Here is a 19,364-nt window from a genome sequence, read left to right as displayed (position 1 = left end):
TGCTTCTCATCCACCCCTTATCCCTTCAGGCCCCCCAGTTAGCAGTAGTTTCTCAGTCTCCCAGTTTAAGGACACCCCAAGTTCCCTCTGACTTCTCCACTGGTCCCCAATAAGATCCCTTCACTTGTCCTCGCACTCCCCTGGGTACCTCCAGAAATCCATAGGCCCCTCAGACACTTACAACCCGCCCTGGCACCGCTCAACAAACGTTCTCGGTCATACAAACACCCCGGTTAAGATTCCCTGTCTCCCATGTATCCCAGTGCCCTCGTGGCGGTTGCCTATGCGCTGCCCACTGCGCATGTCCCACGGGTTCTGGCCGTTAAGTAACCGCCACTCTCCCGCCCGACCCCGCAGCCCTTCTGAGCCTTCGTGGTCCAGTGCAGGATTATTTCCCAAGCTTTGGGACTTGACTCAGATTTTTGCTTTTCGACCCAGAGCTGCCGTCAGAGGGCAGCAGGCATTGTTTGGCTGACAAACTACAACTCCCGAAAACACCTGCTCTGGGTTGTGCGTGATTCTGCCGTTTTCCTTGAGAAGGGAGCGGCCGCGGGTCCGCGCTTTGCCTTTTGGTTAATGTAGTCCGAAAAGGCTTGAATGCTACCGTTCCGTCCCGGGGGTCTGCACCCATGGGGAATTGCAGTCAGGAACAGAGACTTTATTCAGACTTCAGAAAGGGCAGGGCAGTTAGTATGAACACAGGCTCGGATTAAAGTGACATCTAGAAATTGCATTTCCCATTATTCCACGAGGCAGGAGGGGCTCGAGGGTGATTTCATTCTAGTTCCAAGTATTTCCGGGACACACACACTCACACGAACTGTTTCCCAGCTCCCTTTGGTGCTATTGTCCTTCCGGGCATTAATCGATAAATGGGGCGACATAATGCATGCACAAAACCCAAGGCTACTCCTAGCAGCCGGCTTCCTTGTTTGGGCCCTCCAAGATCCTGTAATACAGAAAGCAGGAGGACGCAAAAAGCTGAATGGGGGTTTAAGGCAAATTGTATTTTCTTTTCTAACGCTTGGCCTCCTGGTGTAACAACGCCAGAAAAAAACTAGATTGTATCCAAAGACTACTGTTCTGAGAAAACCCCCGGGAACTTTGTTTCTCAAATCGTTTGCAGGGAGGTTTTCCTTCCCGATTTGTGGAAACTTGGTCTCCATGTTCCAACAGCCCCTAGTTGATCCGGTTCTTCCTTAGGACCTGGGGGAGGGGAAAGGAGACGTGGAAACACTCTTCAGTCTCCATAGGAACTGCCGTCTTTCCCCTTTCGCTCACGCTTTCCCGAAGGTACCCTGTGGACTCCACTTTCGGGCCAGCGTAGTCAGTCTTGGCCGACAGGGTCAGGATACAGAGTGCCCTATTCCCCAGCATGCTTCGGGCTCAGGTAGATCCCTCCCCTCAGTCAATAGGAAAAGGCTGCCTTGAACTCCATTTCCCAGAAGACACAGGGGCTCGCGGTAGCAACTGCTCCGAAGCCTTGGTGTTGACTACATATCCCGGCAGGGACTGCGGCCTAGCTTATAAGGGAGGAGGAGCGCTGAATCTACTCCATTTCCTAGCTAGCCTGTCTCCGGAACTGCAGTATACTCTTGGGGTTTAGGGATCACATGGGACTCCATTTCCCGCTGTGCTTTGGGAGTCTCTTTATACCTGCAATGCAGTGAGGGCGTGGCGAAGACTCCATTTCCCAGCTTGCCTGACCGTACTATATTTGTGGGTCCTCCTGCGCGGACTCAATTTCCCAGAGTGCACCTGGCCCCGGTGGGCATATACAGCCAATAGAATCAGTGAATGATTAGACTGTTTCCCAGTGTGCGTCAGGTCATTGACGGAGTGGCTGTGACTACATTTCTGAGACACACTGAATTGCTCACGGTTGCCTCAGTGGAGTGAGTGTGCGACTCTGACTCAATTTCCCCGAGTACTTTAAGGTCCGCCGTGGACGAAGTCGACTTATTGCCAACAACTCTATTTCCTGACGTGTATCGCGGCTCATCATCCGCGCAGTCTACTCTGAGGCCTTTGCGGACTCCATTTCCCGGCGTGCCACACGGCTTTCTCCAGGCCGAGGGCGGTGACGGCGGCGCAGAGGGGAGGTGGACTGCATATCCCGGCGTGCCCCGCGGCGGCGCTGGGCCGGAGCCGGAGCCCGAGCGGCGCGGCCTGGAAGAGGCCGGAGGCCGGGAGAGGCGGCGGCAGCCCGGGCAGCCCGAGCCCCGCAGCTTGGGCCTGCGCTCGGCGCCATGAGCGGCGGCGCGCCTTCGGGGGGCGGCCCTGGGGGCTCGGGCCGGGCGCGGACAAGCTCGTTCGCGGAGCCTGGCGGCGGCGGCGGCGGCGGTGGCGGTGGCCCTGGGGGCTCGGCCTCCGGCCCGGTCGGCAGCACCGGCGGGAAAGTGTCAGTCGGAGCCATGGGTGGGGGCGTGGGGACCTCGAGTTCCGGGGGTGGCCCCAGCAGCAGCGGCGGAGGAGGCAGCGGCGTCCCCAGTGCGGGCACCAGCTTCCCGCCGCCCGGAGTGAAGCTGGGCCGTGAGTACTAGCGGCGCCCGTGGTGGGTGGAGACCGGGGTCCCCGAAGCCCCCCAGCCATCGATCAGGTTCTTCCATCTGCCCAGATAAGAGCGCGAGGTCACTGCCACCTAAAACTGGGATCTGAGCTCTCCCCCTCCAAGAGAAGGATTGAGGGGGTGACCATCACTTGGAGTTTAGGCTTAGCGTGAGTAACCCTCAAAGAAACTGGGGTCACAGGTTCCTGTTCTTCCAGTACCGAGGTTTTGGGTTCTTGAGGCTTAAAAACGGCTCTGACGTTGCCATCCATTAGAGAACAGGATCAGGGGTCATCGTCGCTTACAAATGGGGCTCAAGGGTTATTGTTCCCAAAGAGAATAAATAGGGGGGGGGGGGCACTCTGAGTTTGCTTCCCTTTAGAAGATGGGAATTTGGAGTGCATATTACTTAGAAGCAAGTAACTGTGTTTCCAAAGAACAGGGCTACAGCTTTCCAGACCTGGTACCCAGGTCGTCTTCCCCTTTAAAGCACAAGGCCTGGTATCATAACCTGTCCGTAATATGTAGAACTTTACTCCCAATGGTGAAAATTAATAGTTGCTACCTCTTAGAAATAAGGCCAGATTGGGAGTCAGCATGCTCTTCAGACCTACTCATAGTTACTGTTTTTTCAAAAAACATGGCTTGGTGGGTCTCCTTTCACATAAATGGAAGGGGACAGGGAGGATTATAGTTCCCATAGATATGGATTTGGGTTATACCCCTTTTATTGTTATGAGGTGTGTTAGCGGCTCTGGAAAAATAGCTATCTATGTAGGATCACCTCTTCCAAAAGAAGGAGTCAACTGGTCCCTCAAAATGGATTTGACTTATCAGTGACCCCTTTTCTTGGGGGAACCTTCCATCAGTTCCCTGAAGAAAAAGGGATCACTATCCCCAAAGAATGCCACCACAATTTGCTGCCATTCAGAGACTGGAAGTGGGAATTCGTTTTCCTTTGAAGCACTGAGGCTGGGCTAGCGCTCTGATCGTAGGGATCAGGTTCACTAGTCTCAATTTAGTGCTGATCTGTTAAGGACCACCCACATACAGGAAGGGGTCTGGGACTCTGGATCACACAGGTGAGGTCAGGTCAGTGCCTTCTCTAACCTCAAAGCATTTGGGTAAGGGCACATTGTCCCCCAAAAGTGAGTCAGGGCACTAGTACTCACGCCAGGAGGACTCATTTATTTCTGTCACCAAAAACCAGTGGTGAAGTTTCCAGCTCCACCAGGGAGGACGTAGAGGTCACCCTCCCCTGAGCTGCGAGGGAGGTTAGTGCTTTCCTAAAGTAGAAGTACCTCAGGGTTACCGCTCTCTTCAGTGGACGAGTTTAGGCCAGGCTTTCCCCAGTCGGGCGGGACCAGAGGGCAGTGAGCTTGGATGCATTCAGTATCTGGAAGTGTCAGTGTCTCTTGAGACCAAGAAGACCCAATGGTTTGCTGCTTAACTAGAAGTGGAATTTAGGGGTCAGCAAGAGTTTTAGATGTCAGTGTCTTCCACTATGGGAGGAGGGACAAGGAAAAAGGGACAAAGAGGCCCCAGAGAGCTTCCTGTGGAGACTATCCTCCCCTCCACAGCGCCAGGACAGGGAGGTGGCCAGAGGGGAAGGGTCAGTGGATATTGTGTCTCCTTTGTTCCCCAGGTGACAGCGGGAAGGTGACCACAGTGGTAGCCACTCTAGGCCAAGGCCCGGAGCGCTCCCAGGAGGTGGCTTACACAGACATCAAAGTGATTGGCAATGGCTCATTTGGGGTTGTGTACCAGGCACGGCTGGCAGAGACCAGGGAACTGGTAGCCATCAAGAAGGTTCTCCAGGACAAGAGGTTCAAGGTACTTGGTGGGAATGGGGACAGGGAGGCTTAACTGGGCATGCTTGGTGAGAGCTCCAGCCAGAGCATTGGCCTGGGGTCCCCGAGGGGATGTGAGCATGGGCCAGAGGAGAAGGGGGAAGCAGGGAGGGAGTTGTGTGGAAGATGGGAAGATAGGTTCCAGGAAAGCCCAGAGCTGACAGTTTATTGGGCTTCTGCTCTTCGTAAATGCTTTTGCAGGCAAGTTCTTGTTTAATAAAGATTGTGTGGAGGTGTAAGTATTGTTATTCCCATTTTAAGTAAGCAGAAACTGGAAACAGACTCAGATAAGAGAATTGCCAGAGGTCAAGACTAGATTCTGATTCCCAAGCTCTCCATCTTAACTTAATCACTAAGTTAAGCTTCTGCTCAGAGCAGAAAGGAAGCAAAGGTCTTGTCTCACTCTGCCCTAGGTACTTGGCGAGTGCAGGGTAGAATTCAGCCTGCCCAGTGCTCACCGAACCACACGCCTTGGTGTGGGGCTCTGCCTTCCTGAAGAAGGGGTGTCCGTTCATCTAGTGCTGCCCTGTGAGCTAGTGGATACCCAGGGAATGAGAAGGAGCTGGAGGAGTGGAAGTTGAGGGATAATTGGTTTGGAAGGATGGCATTTTGGAGGCTAGGCTAATCTGGAAATAGCCTACACTGGGAGGGAAACAGGTCAGGCCCTGGGTCCTAGCAGTGAGTAGTCTTGGGCAGGAGGAGCTCCAGGGTATTGGTCAGAATTTGATTAGTGTTGGCTCCCAGAAGTGAGAAGGATCTGAGGGTGGGGAGTTTTGAGGCCCCAGAGGGAAACAGAGAATAGGGAAGAATGCTGAGACCAGGCCTTCTGGGAAGAGGCTGAGGCTGGGTCCTTTTTGGGAAGATGAGAATTGGGAGCCTGGAGTCTGGGACACAGGATCCAAGCCAGGGCTCAAGGACCAAGATACAGCCAGGGAAACAATAGGGAGGAGTGGGGACTAGGGTGGACTGGATGGCCACTACTTGTCTGTTGTTGCTTGTGCCATGCAGGGAGGTGGACCTCATGCGGCTATATCATCTGATTTTTCAAGAGAAGCTGCAAAACTGGATTTTGATTTTAAATCAAACATTTAAAAAAGCAATAAGTTGAACATTTAAAAAAAGTGGGCTGAAGAAAGCACATCTGTGATCTGGGTTTAGCCCAGAGACCTCCAGCTTGTTGTGTGAGGGGGATGGATTGCAGATAAGGAGTTGGATAAGGAGTTAGGGGCGGCCCCAGGGGGACCTGGGACATAGGGAGTAACCGCCTAGCTCTGTTGGCGGGAATGGGGGAGTAGGGCTGTGGTGAAGGGTGCTAGGGAGGGGAGGAAAGACAGCTGGTGGTTTTCTGAGGCTCTCTCCCTTTGCCTCTAAGAACCGAGAGCTGCAGATTATGCGGAAGCTGGACCACTGCAATATCGTGAGGCTGAGATACTTTTTCTACTCCAGTGGGGAGAAGGTGAGACCTCAGGGGTAGGGGGAGTCCTTCACTTTCACTCCACCTATTTTCCTGCCTGCCTTTCTCATGACTGCTAGTCCTTCCCCATTTTCCCTAAACCTTCCATCCCCCTTCCTTGCAAGCTCTTTCTTCACAATGCCTCACATCTCTCCTTTGCTCTCTGCAGAAAGACGAGCTTTACCTAAATCTGGTGCTGGAGTACGTGCCCGAGACAGTGTACCGGGTGGCCCGTCATTTCACCAAGGCCAAGTTGACCATCCCTATCATCTATGTCAAGGTGGGCAGGCAGGCTCCTGGGGCCCAGGCCCAGGAAGCTAGTGGCTCCAAATCCTCCTACCTTCTGTGGGTTCCCTCGTTCTCCAAGTTTATGTTGGTCCTTGAAGGTCTCGTGTTCCCTGCCCTTGTTTCCATACCCCCAGAGATGCAGCTCGCTAAATACAGGGCAGCCCATCCTGAGGCCTGACTGAATCAGGGAGGTAGGCTGACTGGGGCTGGGGAGGCTGCAACGTACCTGCTTGGGTCTATACTGGGAGCCCAGTGACAACAGTGGTATTGGAGGCAGTAGCTCAGAATCAGGTGATGGTGACAGAAAATACAGAGGGGGACGCACTGATGTCTGGGAGAGGAGTGGAAAGGACGCAGGGTTGGAGGGAGGTTCGTGTCCACAGAGCCAAGAGAGCAGGCACCTTCAGCCATCGTCTGTAGTTCATTCCCCAGTGCCTGGTGCTGAGTCCTGAGTGTTCCTATCCCTTTGTAGGAGTTTGAATGAATGAATGAGCGAGCCTAGTGATGATGTGGAGAACAAAGGCTGGGGCAATGCTGCATTGGGAGGAGGTGGCTGGGTCCAAGTTTACTTGAGGTCGCTCGAGGGCTCAGTTGCTCCTGGTGAGCCCTTGCAAGCTCTTAGGGGCTCTGCTAGTGGTTGGTGCTATGGGACCTCACTCCCGGGGCAGGGAGTTCTCCAGTGTGGTGACTGTCCTGTGGCTGCCTGTGTGTCAGGCCCTGCAGTGAGCAATTTCAGAGGCCCAGTTGACTAAGACCCAGGCCTTGCCTTTGAACCCTCTCAGTTTAGCAGGGTAGACACGTGAGAACTATAAAACTACTAGCAACTGCCTTCCTAGAAGGGGCACAGGGACTTCTGGAAACATAGAAGGCCCCCAGCCTCGCCTGCTTGGGGCGAGAAAGATCAAAGAAGGCTTGTGGGAGGAGGCCAGGCGCAGGGTGAGAACGGGCAGCAGGAACAGAAGGCCAGGAAGCAGGCCGAAGCAGTATTACTTGCCAGGCCCTGTGAGGCAGTGATGAAAACACAAAGGTCACTGCTCTCTTGGCACTTAGGTGCTAGTCCCGGGGTGGGAAAACTTTTCGACTAGAGGGCCACAGTGGGTTCTTAAACTGGACCGGAGGGCAGGCACAAAAGCATGGATGGAGTGTTCGTGTGAACTAATATAAATTCAAAGTAAACATCATTACATAAAAGGGTACGGTCTTTTTTTTTTTTTTTAGTTTTATTCATTTCAAACGGGCCGGATCCGGCCTGCAGGCCGTAGTTTGCCCACGGCTGTGCTAGTCAGTCAATGGGAGAATGGCAAGAACACCCAATTGGAGAGGGGCCGCTTGTGGGTGGTTTGACTGGTGCTGTGGTCGGCAAACGACGACTCTCGAACCACATGTGGCTCTTTGGCCCCTTGAGCGTGGCTCTTCCACAAAATACCACGTGCGGGCGAGTGTACAGGTGCGCGTACAGTGCGATTGAAACTTTGTGGCCCATGCGCAGAAGTCGGTTTTCGGCCTGGGCGAGTCTATTTTGAAGAAGTACTGTTGATATTTGGCTCTGTTGACTAATGAGTTTGCCGACCACTGGACCCGTCGATAGAAAGCTGAGCCCTTCCTCCAGCCAGTGGATTTGGAGGAGCTGGGTGCCTGGCTCCCAGCCTCTAAAACAAGGTCTTCCTGATGTCTCTCTTACTCACCGGGCTTCTGCTGGGGTATGGGATTGAAACAGGAGTTCTCACTGGGAGCTGCTGCAGAAGCCCCATCCTGAACTTACTGAATCTGAGACTCTGGGCGTGGGGCCCAGAAGCCCCTATTTTTAACAAGGCCTCCAAGTGATTCTGGTGCACACTAAAATTTGAGAACCAAGGGGCCACGGAAGGATTTTCAAGTTGGAGCCAGGGCCTGGAATGGCTCTTCTGGCCAAGAGGGTGGAGCAGTGGCATGCTCTGGGGAGAGCCGGGCTGGAATTCTGCTCCCTGTCTGTCCCAGGTATACATGTACCAGCTCTTCCGGAGCTTGGCCTACATCCACTCCCAGGGCGTGTGTCACCGTGACATCAAACCCCAGAATCTGCTGGTGGACCCTGACACGGCTGTCCTCAAGCTCTGTGATTTTGGCAGGTAGGCCTGACCTGGGGCGTGTTGAGTGGCTGAAAGGGTGAGGAAGGACCCCAACCTTCGCCTGTGTTCACTCTTGCTCACCTCTTCCCACAGTGCAAAGCAGCTGGTCCGGGGGGAGCCCAATGTCTCCTACATCTGTTCTCGCTACTATCGTGCCCCCGAGCTGATCTTTGGAGCCACTGATTATACCTCATCCATCGGTCAGACTTATGGGAGGCTGCGGGTGGGGATGGCAGTCATGGCAGTTTTTGAGTTTTGTGTGTGTGTGCCAGGTTTGGCGATAAAAGCTTAATGTTTATTCTTTTATGCCGTCCTCACAAATTTAGGAGGGCGATGTTGTCTTACGCTCCTTTACAGATGAGCAGTCTCAGGCTTAGAGCAGTGAGGCCACCTGCCCGCAGTCACACTGCTAGGACCTGGGCTTTGAAAGCTGACCCAACTCCAGAGTCCATACTGACACTGGAACCTCCTAGTTAGCCATCTTTTCTCATCCAGGGGGAGGGGCTGATGGTGACTTTGGGGCAATCTGAGGTGGGCCATGAGGGTGTGACCTGCTTATAGGCCTCTGTATTCCTCCCATTGGTGGGGATGACATTGCCACCCTCCAGGCTTGAGGAGAGGGCATGAAGGGTTTGGAAGAGAACATTCATCAGCCGGTGTGAAACTCCCTGGTCCTTAGGTGTGAATTTGTCATAGGGCTCAAGGTACAGACCAGGAAGGGGAAGAGTACAGTACAGTCAGGCAGACCTGTACAGTCAGGCAGACCTGGAGGTCAAAGTCAAGACTCCAGGGTTCCTAAACTGTGTGATCTCGAGCAAGGTGGTTCCTCTCTGATCATAAGGGATGGAAGTGTTTGTGAGGGGTGGGCATGGTAACCCTGACCCTCTCCCATTCCCCCTTCAGATGTGTGGTCAGCTGGCTGCGTACTGGCCGAGCTCCTCCTGGGCCAGCCCATCTTCCCTGGGGACAGTGGGGTAGACCAGCTGGTGGAGATCATCAAGGTGAGGGCAGAGCCAGGTGGGCAGAGGTGGGGCTAAGTGATAGGGATCTTGGCTCAGACCCCTCCTTTTCCTACAGGTGCTGGGAACACCAACCCGGGAGCAGATCCGAGAGATGAACCCCAACTACACGGAGTTCAAGTTCCCCCAGATTAAAGCTCACCCTTGGACAAAGGTAGGGCAGGGTTAGGGGCTCCAATAGCATGGCTGAGGTCCCTATAGGAGGCCAAGTGGTCTGGGGATCTGGCTACAAAGTCATGGCATTGGAGAGGGTCAGTGACTTTCATTAGATTTCAGTTGATGGAATTTCCAGTAATCTGAAAGTTGAGGATCCACAGTAGATTCAAGAGCCCTACTTTTCTAGTGGGAAACAGACTTACAGCAGAGCCCATGGTCATGGCGGGCTGCTCACCTGATACAAACAGCTCCCCTCAGTGGCGGTGTCTCAGTTTCTTCATTTGGAAAGTAGGTTTGTGAGAGATGGGCAGTCACGTTTGCTGCAGGCATTGTGGCGGCGAGGTGCAGGAGCATGCAAGTATCCAGGGCCTCACCCTTGTGACTTCTGCCTCTCTTCTTCTCTCCAGGTGTTCAAATCTCGAACGCCACCTGAGGCCATAGCGCTCTGCTCTAGCCTGCTGGAGTACACACCGTCCTCGAGGCTCTCCCCACTGGAAGCCTGTGCCCACAGCTTCTTTGATGAACTGCGATGTCACGGAATCCAGCTCCCTAACAACCGCTCGCTTCCCCCCCTCTTCAATTTCAGTCCTGGTGGTGAGGGCACAGCCTGGGGTCTGGGGAACTGGAGAGGCAGCCAGTGATTGTGGAGAAGAGCTTGGTGTTGAAGACAGGAATGGGGAGCTGAGGGTGGGTGACAAGGAAGGCCTGGGACATGGAAGAGGCCCCCATGGTTCAAGGAAACCCAAACCTGATTCACCCGTGCCCCATGATCTGTGCTAGGCTCTTTACGGTTTTTCCTATTAAGTACTCGATGGCTACATGTGTCTGCAAACACTGGCCTTGCCAAGAGCTGGGTCCCCATTCAGTGCCCTTTTCTAATTCCAATTGGGTCTGCAGATGTCCTGCCCTCTGACCAGGCATGTCCATTCCTGTCTCTAGAACTCTCCATACAACCATCTCTCAACGCCATTCTCATCCCTCCTCACTTGAGGTCCCCGGCGGGCACTGCCACCCTCACCCCACCCTCACAAGGTAAGTCAGGGTAGAGCAGCATTTTTCAGCTGGGGGGAAAGGGGCTGTTTTCACAGCCTGTCAGTTTCCTGTAAAAATTACAGCTTGATGGTATAGAAAGCATATTTTACAACATGTGAATGGCCACTTGTGTTGGGTATTATTGCCTATGTTTGTGTTGAAATGCTAACTGGAAAACCAAAGACATATGTTTGGCCTATACAAACAGTTGAATTTGTTGCGCACATTAAAAAATTGGGGCCCTGACCGGTTTGGCTCAGTGGATAGAGCGTCGGCCTGCGGACTGAAGGGTCCCAGGTTCGATTCCGGTCAAGGGCATGTACCTTGGTTGTGGGCACATCCCCAGTAGGGGGTGTGCAGGAGGCAGCTGATTGATGCTTCTCTCTCATCGATATTTCTAGCTCTCTATCCCTCTCCCTTCCTCTCTGGAAAAAAAAAAATCAATAAAATATATTTTTAAAAAAGTTTGGGCCATTTCATGTTCAAGTCCGGTTTTCCTGTTTCTCCTGGGGAAGAAAGTCAGACGGGACGGCAGTGAGCCTGCCTTTCCTCGGTCCTTTGGCATTTGAGTTTGCAACCATGGATCTAAAGTGACAGCTTTCACTTTCAAATGCAGCATCTTACATGGACTTCCTGCTTGTGGAGGTTTTTTGGGGGGGGGAGGGGGAGGGGGAGGGGGAGGGAGAGGGGTGTTGAAAAGCAAAGGCTAACTGGTCTGCTTCTTTCTCCTCTTCAGGTTTAAGTGAGACTCAGACCGGCTCAGAATGGCAGTCAGCTGAAGCCACAGCTCCCCTCACTAACTCCTCCTGAGGGCCCTGCCAACTACCCTTCCATCTGGGAGCCCCAGGTGGGGCTGGGAAAGGGGGGCCATAGCTCCTGCCCTGGCTGGGCCCCTAGACTAGAGGGCAGAGGTAAATGAGTCCCTGTTCCCTCTTCCTGTTCCTTCCTCACCAGCCTCACCCCTATGGTGGGCTTTTTAAGAGGATTTCAACTGGTTGTGGGGAGGGAAGAGAAGGAAGGATGGACGGGGTTGGGGGCATGAGGACCTCCTATCCCTTGGCCCTCTTCCCTCCCCCCAGACCGCCCTTCTCCAATCCACCCTCCCTTCCCCTGTCCCTTGTAAATAGAACCAGCCCAGCCCATCTCCTCTCCTCTTTCCTGGCCCCCGGGTGTAAATAGATTGTTATAATTTTTTTCTTAAAGAAAACGTCGATTCGCACCGTCCAACCTGGCTCCTCCCCCTCCTACAGCTGTGTTCCCCTCCTGTCCTCTGCCCTAAGGTCTCCTCCCTCCTCTCCCCACCCTGGAGGGCTGGGTTAGGGATGGTGGGGGGATCCTGATGTCTTAGTTTCCACAGTAAGGTTTGCCTGTGTACAGACCTCCGTTCAATAAATTATTGGCATGAAACCTGCTTCTGTCTAGCTGTCTTTTTTCAGAGGTGAGGGAGGTGTCTGGTGGGCTGTCCTGGGACAGGAGTGGGCTGTATCTCAGGTGGGGGACAGGGTAGGGTGAACCCAAACTGGGCCATCTCAGGCATGAATCTGGACCCTGGCTGAGGGGCCCAACCTTCCTGTGTGAGGATGAACTGGTCTGGTTTATATGCTGCAGAGGCCTGGGAGGAGCCTGCCCCCTGGTCTCAGGTCGAACCATTTGCTTCCACCCAGGGAAGGAGAGCTGGGATCAGAGAGGTCATGGCCACAGACTAAGTGGCAGGGTCAAGACTTTAACAAAGCTGTCTCAGCCCCTGCTGCTTCAGAGTCTGGAGGACACAAAACTTAGACTGATGTAAACTTAAAAAAATTTTTTTTGTTAATCTTCGCCTGAGAATATTTTTCCATTTATTTTTAGAGAGTGGGAGGGAGGGGGAGAGAGAAACATTGATTGGTTGCCTCCCGAACATGCCCCAACTGGGGCTAGGGATCAAACCTGTGGTGCACAGGCTGATGCTCTAACCACTGACCCACACAGACCAGAGCCTGATGTAGACTCTTAGTGGGCATGCATGGGGGCAGAGGTGCTGTCCCCAAGCTTTCATTTCCAGGTCTCAACAGGGCTCATACCTGTTGGGAAGTGACACCCCTGGGGAAGGTTAAGGCAGAGAGCCTGGCCTTTATCCTCACTTAGAAAACATGCTGGGGCCAGACAGTAGGACCCCGGGCAGAGGGAAATGGCACCTCCTCCACATGGTGTCAGCAGTAGGTGAGGGCAGAGGCTGCAGAGGAAGAAGGGAATCGGGAGGAGCAACCGACATGTGCTCCACTGGTGAAGAGAGGTGTTCCAGAGGGAGTTCAAGGACGTCTGTAGTGTCTGCTAAAAAGCCCCAGAGGCATCTGTATATTGCCCAATAAAACCCCGAGCTCCCTGCTCAGAACCATTTGGGCATCACCTTTATGTATGATGAATACATACATAAGGCATGTGGACCAGAGGAGAGGAGGGCTGGCCTGGGTGAGGGGACCTGTGGTCGGGCTGCTGGGGACACCTTCCCTTACATCTGGTCAGTCATGAGGTCACCGTCCCTCCCCCTCCCCCTATCCCCATGGTCTATGCCCAGCTCTGGCCTGTTCTCTCCCTCCTGGACCATCTTCAATCTTCCCCATAGCCCCACCCTGACCCCAAGGAACCTAATCCCCCGTTAGGGCCCACCCCTTCTTGCACTGCTCCAGTTTAGCCCAGCTCCAAGGCCTTCCCAGGTCTAGCCCTCCCAGACAACCCTGCTTCACTCTGCCCCATTCCCTGACCGGCCATGTATCATCTGTTTAGAGAGGGAAGAATTGTCACCTCAAGGAACCTTTGAAAAGGCTGGGGATCCCTTCCTGCTCCCAAGGCCTTTGATCTTTTGAAAGACCCCCCCCCCCAAACCCCAACTACTCTGTGACACTGGCTCACCTTTCCTCCAGTTATAATGAGTCCTCTGAGCCCCCAGCTCCTGCAAGGGTTTCAGGTCGCAGTCACTCAATAGCACTGGTTATGGGCATGGGCTGAAGGGCCCATCTAAGTGCACATCTCAGCAGTGCCTTTGCCTAGCTGTGAGACCTTGGGCAAGTCTCTGCCCATTTTCTTTTTCTTTCTTTTTTCTATGTAGCACTTCACCAATTTGCATGTCATCCTTATGCAGGGGCCATGCTAATCTTCTCTGTATCATTCCAATTTTAGTGTATGTACTGCCGAAGTAAGCATTCTGCCCATTTTCTCATCTGTACAACAGGGATCATTCTGAGATCACCTCAGGCCTGTTGGGATCATAACACATGTATAGTGGTTACTGCAGTGCCTGCCACGGCTAGAAGTCCAATGTTCGCTCTTACTGTGGCTGTGAATAACTGGACGGTCTCCAAGTATACTAAGAACTCACCCTCCATGCCGTCTGCCTGGAATGTTCTCCTCTTATGCTAGCAGATTCCTACCTCCTTTAGAAGGTCTCTACTGATCTCCCACCGAGCTTTGTTCCCTGCTCTGGGACCCACTGTCCATGTGCACCCCCATCACAACCTTGAGGAACCTGGGGCTGAGCTCTGTCTGCCCCTGAGGGGCAGGGCAGAAGCGTGACTTGTCTCTTACCCCAAGCATCGCCCAGCACTCAGGGAGGACTTAGGACACTCAAGCTGATAAAGAATCAACGAGACACACTTAGAGAGCAAGGCCATCTGTACTTGTGCATGTTCCTAACACACTATAGGCCTCCTGGGCCGAGCCCCGTGTCCGACTCACTCCTGGGTCTCCATCATCACTGTCTGCAGCTGAGCACTACGGCACCTATAGGTTTCCTTCCATTGTTAAAGGTGAGATTAAGGAAGCCCAGAGAAGTCAGTACCTTCCTCCACCAGGCATGGCTGAGTCCTGGGTGCTGGAAGTCCAGGGAAGCTCGGGCTGGGGGGACAGCAAAGGACCTAAAGGTGTATGGGGCACATACCTGAGCACACGGCCAGGGCTCAGGAAAGGTTACCTGATGTTTCTGGGTAGCAGGGTGATGCAAAGAACCTTGGCAAACCCTGCTACGTGGGGTGACCTGGGACAGATCGTATCACATCTCAGAGCTTCAGTTTCCCCTCAGGCAGAGAAAGGTGACAAGAGAAACCTGGCGGGGCTGTTCTGAGGAGCCAGTGGGTAAGATGCCGGTAGATCCTGGAACCCACTGGGATGGACTTGCCAGGGTGTGGTCCCCTTCCTCCCCAGAGGAGCCCACACTTGCTGCTGCAACCACTCTTATTGTTGCCCTTAGCTGTGTCACACGAAGGCCGTGTCCAACTGCAACAGCCCGCTCGCTTCACTGGCCCCCAGTGCCGCCTGGCACAGCTGCAGTGTGTCCTCAAGTGCCAGCGGCTGGGATGTCTCGATGATGGCGATGGTCTCCCCGAGCTCAGTGCACATGATAGTCTGCTGAGGCTGGGTGGGTGGGGGCGGGGCGGGAGGTGGTGATCTGGGCTGTAGTGTCATTGTCCGTGCTCGAGCATGGACCCGCTGGTGCAGGCGCAGGCCTGCCATGGCACGGAACCAGCGGCCACATGTCCCGCAGTAGTAGGGGCTCTTGTTGTAGAGACCAGTGATGGGGAGGCGGGGTGCTCGAGCGAAGGCCACTGGCCGCAGGTGCAGCCTCCGATGCTGCCGCAGGTTGGAGCTCTGTGTGAAGCGCTTACCACAGTCCAGGCATTGGTAGGGACGCACCCCTGTGTGGGTCAATTGGTGGCGGCTGAGATTGGCCAGAGAAGCAAAGGTCTTGCCACAGGAATGGCACTGGAAGGGCCTCTCGCCCGTATGTGTCCGCAGGTGGTTGTGCACATGGACCAGCTTCTTAAAGCCCTTGCCACAAACCCCGCAGCAGTGTCGTCGCTCAGGGGGCCCATGGACCGTTCGCCGGTGCCGAGAGAGGCGGGAGGCTGAGGCGAAGGACTTCGAGCACTGTGGGCAGGGCAGCTGGGCAGGCGGGGTAGGGGGTGGTGGCGGGGGCATGGGCTCAGCTGGAGTCAGGGAGGCTCCTGCTGTGAGGGGGGGCACTCCACTCTTGCCGGCGTGGGTGCGCCTGTGGTAAAGAAACTTGGTCATGTTGCTGAATGTCTTGCCGCAGCGGCAGCGATGCAATGGGTTGGAGGTGTGGGCCCGCCGGTGGGCCACCAAAGTGAGTTCTGTGCTGAAGCCACGGCCACAGTCCACGCAGAGGTAGCGGGCTTCCCCTCGGTGCAGTCGCAGGTGTTGCTCCAATGAGGATGCTTTCTTGAAGACCTTGAAGCAGGTGGTACACTCGTGTGTGCCACCAACATGGGCCCGCCCATGAGCCAGCAGCCGGTTTGCTGAGCTGAAGCTGCGTTGGCACTGGCTGCAGCGGAAGGGGTGGGTTGTTGATGCTGGGCCATGGGATGCCCGCCGGTGTCGTCGGCGTGCCCCTGCTGAGGTCCAGTGTTGGGGACAATCCCCACAGTTCTGGGGCCGGGTATCTGTGGACTTGTCGCCCTCTATAGCATTGTCACCAACCTCTGAGGCCAACGCCTCCTCCTCCTCCTCTGTCTCATCATCTTCTTCATCCTCATCTTCCTCTAGCCCATTGCATTCCTCTTTCTCTAGGGAGTCAAAGTGGGTGCCTTGATGCTCCAAGAATTCCTCAGGGGTGGCACAGAGGGTACAGCATTCAGGACACTCATAGGGCTCCATCTTGACTCCAGGTGGAGCAGGAGACTGAGGTGGTGGTGCTGAGGGAGGGGGCGGGGGAGGCGGCAGCACTGGTGGCCTGGCTGCTGCAGTAGAAAGGTGCTGGGCCTTCCGATGAGCCACCCACAGCTCAGGCGAGGGGAACAGCTCCTGGCAGTCCCCACACTGGTACTGGATCTGGCTTGCAGAGGCCTGCAGGTGGGAGTCCTGGTGGGCCAGGAGCTCACCACGGGAGAGGATGAGCTGGCTGCAGTCACCACACTGGAAAGGCCCATCCCCAGTACCTGGCACTAGCTCTGGCTCCAGGCCAGCGTCCTGGGTGGTCAGTGCCTCCTCCTCTGTGACAGTGGGCACATGCTGATCCTGGTGTGAGATGACTTCCTCCAGTGTGTTGTAGAGGCTGCCACACTCGGAGCACATGAACTGGTGGTGCTGGAAAAAGAGGGATGAGGCAAGGGCCTCCTCAGGTTTCATATCAGTCACCTCTGTTGACATCTCCATTGCCCTTGGTGATATCTGTGTCAGCATCTCGGCCATCTCAGCCATCTCTGCCATTGTGGGGAAAGCAGTGCCTGGAAAAAGAAGGGAGCTGGTGAGACACCAGGAATCCAAGGGGAGGAGGGATGTCTTAGGAGTTCCTTTGTCCATCCTGTCACTCATTAGCCTCCGTCAGTCACCAAGTTTAGATTCAGTGTTTGTGCCTCAGTCTTTAATGAGCCTGCGACTCTGAAGCTAACACACGTCCCATGGCGGCCAGGCATCTGCAGGAGACAGCCCTCCTCAGTCTGGCCTCTGATGCTGCCCTCCTTACCCAGAGGGCTAGTTGCACCCTTTCTGAGAACACATGTCTTTAGGGGCCTCTCGGCCTTTGCCTGTGCAGCACCTTTCCTCCTTCTACATGGAGACACAGAGATGCAGCAAAGAGATTAAGAGGTCAGGCCCTGGAACCACACTGCTCTTGGTGCGAATCTGAGCTCCACCACACACTTCCTCTGAGACTGTTTTCTCACTTGTGAAATGGGGCTAAAAGTAGTACTGACCACAAAGTCCCTGGTACTTGATAAAGGCTAGGCAGGACCACTTGTAGTTACCCAGAAATGTTTTTGGACCCTAGGTCTTTGATGCTGCTATTCCTTCTACCAAGTAAGTTCTCCACTCTTCTAGTCTAGCGAACTCCTCCCCAGCATTTCTTTTGTGAAGCTTTTTCTGATGTCTACAGCCTGAGGCTGGTGGCCACTCCCCTCCTCCTCAGAGTTCCTATGGTATCCAGTGCCACCTCTATTATAGCCATTATCATGAACTTGGGATGAAGTCTCTGTGTTCCTCACTGAGCTTGTCAGCAGGACAGCTCTGATTCATTATAGGGACTGTTGTCACCAACTAAAGTACTGACCAGGGACCGGGACTTTAACTATTAAACTTTTATCTATGTGCCCCACCCCCGCTTCTAAGTGTGTGGGCTCAATTCTTATCGGTCATTTCACATAGCAGAGGCCCAGGGTCCCTTCAGCAAATGACACCCCCCCTCCCCCACAAGTATAAGAGCTAATTTTCCAAATCCAATTTCCACCTTCTCCATCTCTTCTTCAACACATGTGTTAATGCCAGAGGGCAGTTTACAGCCTGGCACATACACGTTACTCCTATTAAGTTCCCAGAGGGCAGGGATTTTAGTCTGTTCATCACTGAGATATTTCCAATGCCAGGAAGAATGCTTCGCACACCTTAGATACTGAGGAGATATTTAGTGGATGACTAATCCTTCCAGGAAGTGAGGCCCTGAGTATTCAACTGTCCCAGTGCACATTCCACTTCCCCACCAGGCCAACTCTCCTAAGATGTTAACTCCCACAGAAACAGCCCAGCACAGGACCCTGCCTTCAGTTGGTGCCCAATAAATGCTCCTTGAGTAAATAATTCACAAAAGCCCAGGAGCTAAACTGTCCTTAACTCCCTCACTAATTTTTGAGTTGCCAGGGCCTGAGAGTTTAATTTTTTCTTGTTTTACAGTCCTACTCTAAACAGAGAACTCCTCTAGGAGGAGGTCCGGTGCCTGGTGTGAAGTTTATGCAAAGCAGTACCCAGTAAAGGTCTTTCTAGAAGGTAGCCTGGAAGACCTAACATCTGGATTTTCCTCGTTTACATTCCCCCCTTCCCAATCATGGATTGTAAACTACTGGGGGGAGGGAAGGGGGAGTAGACCAGTGAGTCCTTCCAGGAAAGAACCCACCAGGGGCCTGGAAGCTCAACTTTCTCGCTGCACAGCTACACATCCCTCTTCTCTGACCAGACGTATCAACTCTGCAACCTAAGCGCTCCCGGCAAAGTGTCGGGGAACGGCGAGCTCCAGTGCAGGGTCCGGCACTCCACCGGCGCTCCATCAATGCTCCCGGGCACATAGGAAGGAGCGCCGTCCTTCCACTCCGCGCCGCTCCCGCCATAGCGCAGGCCCCAATCTCTTCGACCTCCGGGGTCCCCTTCGTCTCCCTCCATCCTCTCCGTTGGCCCAGCGCTCTCTTCACCCGCCCGCCCCGCGGCGCGGTGACCCTCACCCGTCTCTCTCGCCTCCTGCAGCCCCCGCCGCTCTTGACACAGACCCTCGGCTCCCGGTGTGCGGCACCCCTCACCATCCACACCTCCCATTGGGCGGCGCCCTTACCCGTGGCGGCCAATCAGAACCTGCAGCGTAGGGCACGCGCCCTTGAGCCTGCGTGTTGAAACTCAGGCGGGGCTCGGCGAGTGTCTCCACGCACACACGGCCGTGCCCTGTGGGCCGGGCTCCGGGCTCGGAGACGCGCCTGCGCAGTTCTCCCCGGCCGCCGCGTGGGTGCCAAGGCTGCTGGTGGAGACGGGTGCGCGCGATTGAAGTGAGGGCCCACGGAGGGGACTGGGCGGCCTCAGGCCTTGACGGAGGTGTCACAGCTGAACAGACTGAGCGTCTCTGAGAACACAGCACTGGAGCCGGACGCGCTTGGAGTACTTCTCTCTGGGCCTCACTTTTACTCCCGCGTAAAAGGGCCTCGCGTCATAGCCAAGGTTACTGAGGGAACTGGATGAAATCACACACAGAAACTGGCCGGTGTGGCTTAATGGTCGAGCCTCGACCTACGAACCAAGAGGTCACAGTTCGATTCCCGGTCAGGGCACATGCCTGGGTTGCAGGCTCTCTCATCCATTTCTCTCCCTCTCCCTCTCCCTTCTTCTCTCAAATAAATAACATATGTTGGTCCTGGTTAGAGCATCGTCCTGATATGCCAAGGGGCTGAT

At 54.5% G+C, this 19,364-nt stretch overlaps 2 protein-coding genes and 1 non-coding gene across 7 annotated transcripts; 1 reads left to right on the top strand and 2 right to left on the bottom strand.

The window, feature by feature from the left end:
- Positions 1-1,854: 1,854 nt before the first annotated feature.
- Positions 1,855-11,865, top strand: GSK3A (glycogen synthase kinase 3 alpha). Of its 3 annotated transcripts, none has more exons than XM_059666410.1 (12): positions 1,855-2,532; positions 4,194-4,381; positions 5,771-5,854; positions 6,021-6,131; positions 8,117-8,247; positions 8,341-8,447; positions 9,151-9,248; positions 9,325-9,420; positions 9,830-10,016; positions 10,362-10,454; positions 11,191-11,301; positions 11,658-11,865. In XM_059666410.1, the coding sequence occupies exons 1-11, from the start codon at positions 2,250-2,252 to the stop codon at positions 11,262-11,264; spliced, it is 1,452 nt and encodes a 483-aa protein (XP_059522393.1). In that variant the 5' UTR covers positions 1,855-2,249; the 3' UTR covers positions 11,265-11,301; positions 11,658-11,865. The 3 variants fall into 3 exon arrangements, 2 of the variants coding, with proteins under 2 accessions (XP_059522393.1, XP_059522392.1); XR_009448805.1 differs by having other exon boundaries at positions 1,856-2,532; positions 11,191-11,365; XM_059666409.1 differs by having other exon boundaries at positions 1,856-2,532; positions 11,191-11,865.
- Positions 11,866-13,527: 1,662 nt separating this feature from the next.
- On the bottom strand, positions 13,528-13,630 carry LOC132217747 (U6 spliceosomal RNA). Its single transcript, XR_009449005.1, has one exon. It is a non-coding gene; the product is annotated as a U6 spliceosomal RNA (small nuclear RNA).
- A 454-nt stretch (positions 13,631-14,084) lies between these two features.
- ZNF526 (zinc finger protein 526) lies at positions 14,085-19,129 on the bottom strand. 3 transcript variants are annotated; one of them, XM_059666406.1, is made up of 2 exons: positions 18,757-19,129; positions 14,085-16,669 (listed from the first exon to the last, which is right to left on the bottom strand). In XM_059666406.1, the coding sequence occupies exon 2, from the start codon at positions 16,650-16,652 to the stop codon at positions 14,682-14,684; it is 1,971 nt and encodes a 656-aa protein (XP_059522389.1). In that variant the 5' UTR covers positions 16,653-16,669; positions 18,757-19,129; the 3' UTR covers positions 14,085-14,681. The 3 variants fall into 3 exon arrangements, with proteins under 3 accessions (XP_059522389.1, XP_059522388.1, XP_059522387.1); XM_059666405.1 differs by lacking the exon at positions 18,757-19,129 and adding an exon at positions 18,650-18,752; XM_059666404.1 differs by lacking the exon at positions 18,757-19,129 and adding an exon at positions 18,328-18,633.
- Positions 19,130-19,364: the final 235 nt, after the last annotated feature.

The sequence above is a fragment of the Myotis daubentonii genome, chromosome 15 (genome assembly GCF_963259705.1).
Source record: "Myotis daubentonii chromosome 15, mMyoDau2.1, whole genome shotgun sequence".
Lineage (NCBI taxonomy): Eukaryota > Metazoa > Chordata > Mammalia > Chiroptera > Vespertilionidae > Myotis > Myotis daubentonii.
The sequence above is the reverse complement of the archived record's forward strand: the minus strand, read 5'-3'. Positions and strand labels throughout refer to the sequence as shown.

Bases quoted from the DNA above. Each gene is read 5' to 3' on its own strand.
- GSK3A (XM_059666410.1), top strand. From the start codon at position 2,250: ATGAGCGGCGGCGCGCCTTCGGGGGGCGGCCCTGGGGGCTCGGGCCGG. The intron at 6,132-8,116 runs GTGGGCAGGCAG...TGTCTGTCCCAG, and splicing joins TCCCTATCATCTATGTCAAG to GTATACATGTACCAGCTCTT. The intron at 8,248-8,340 runs GTAGGCCTGACC...CTCTTCCCACAG, and splicing joins AAGCTCTGTGATTTTGGCAG to TGCAAAGCAGCTGGTCCGGG.
- ZNF526 (XM_059666404.1), bottom strand. From the start codon at position 18,538: ATGGCGGGAGCGGCGCGGAGTGGAAGGACGGCGCTCCTTCCTATGTGC. The intron at 16,670-18,327 runs GTGGGTTCTTTC...TTCTTTTTCCAG, and splicing joins GTTGAGCTTCCAGGCCCCTG to GCACTGCTTTCCCCACAATG.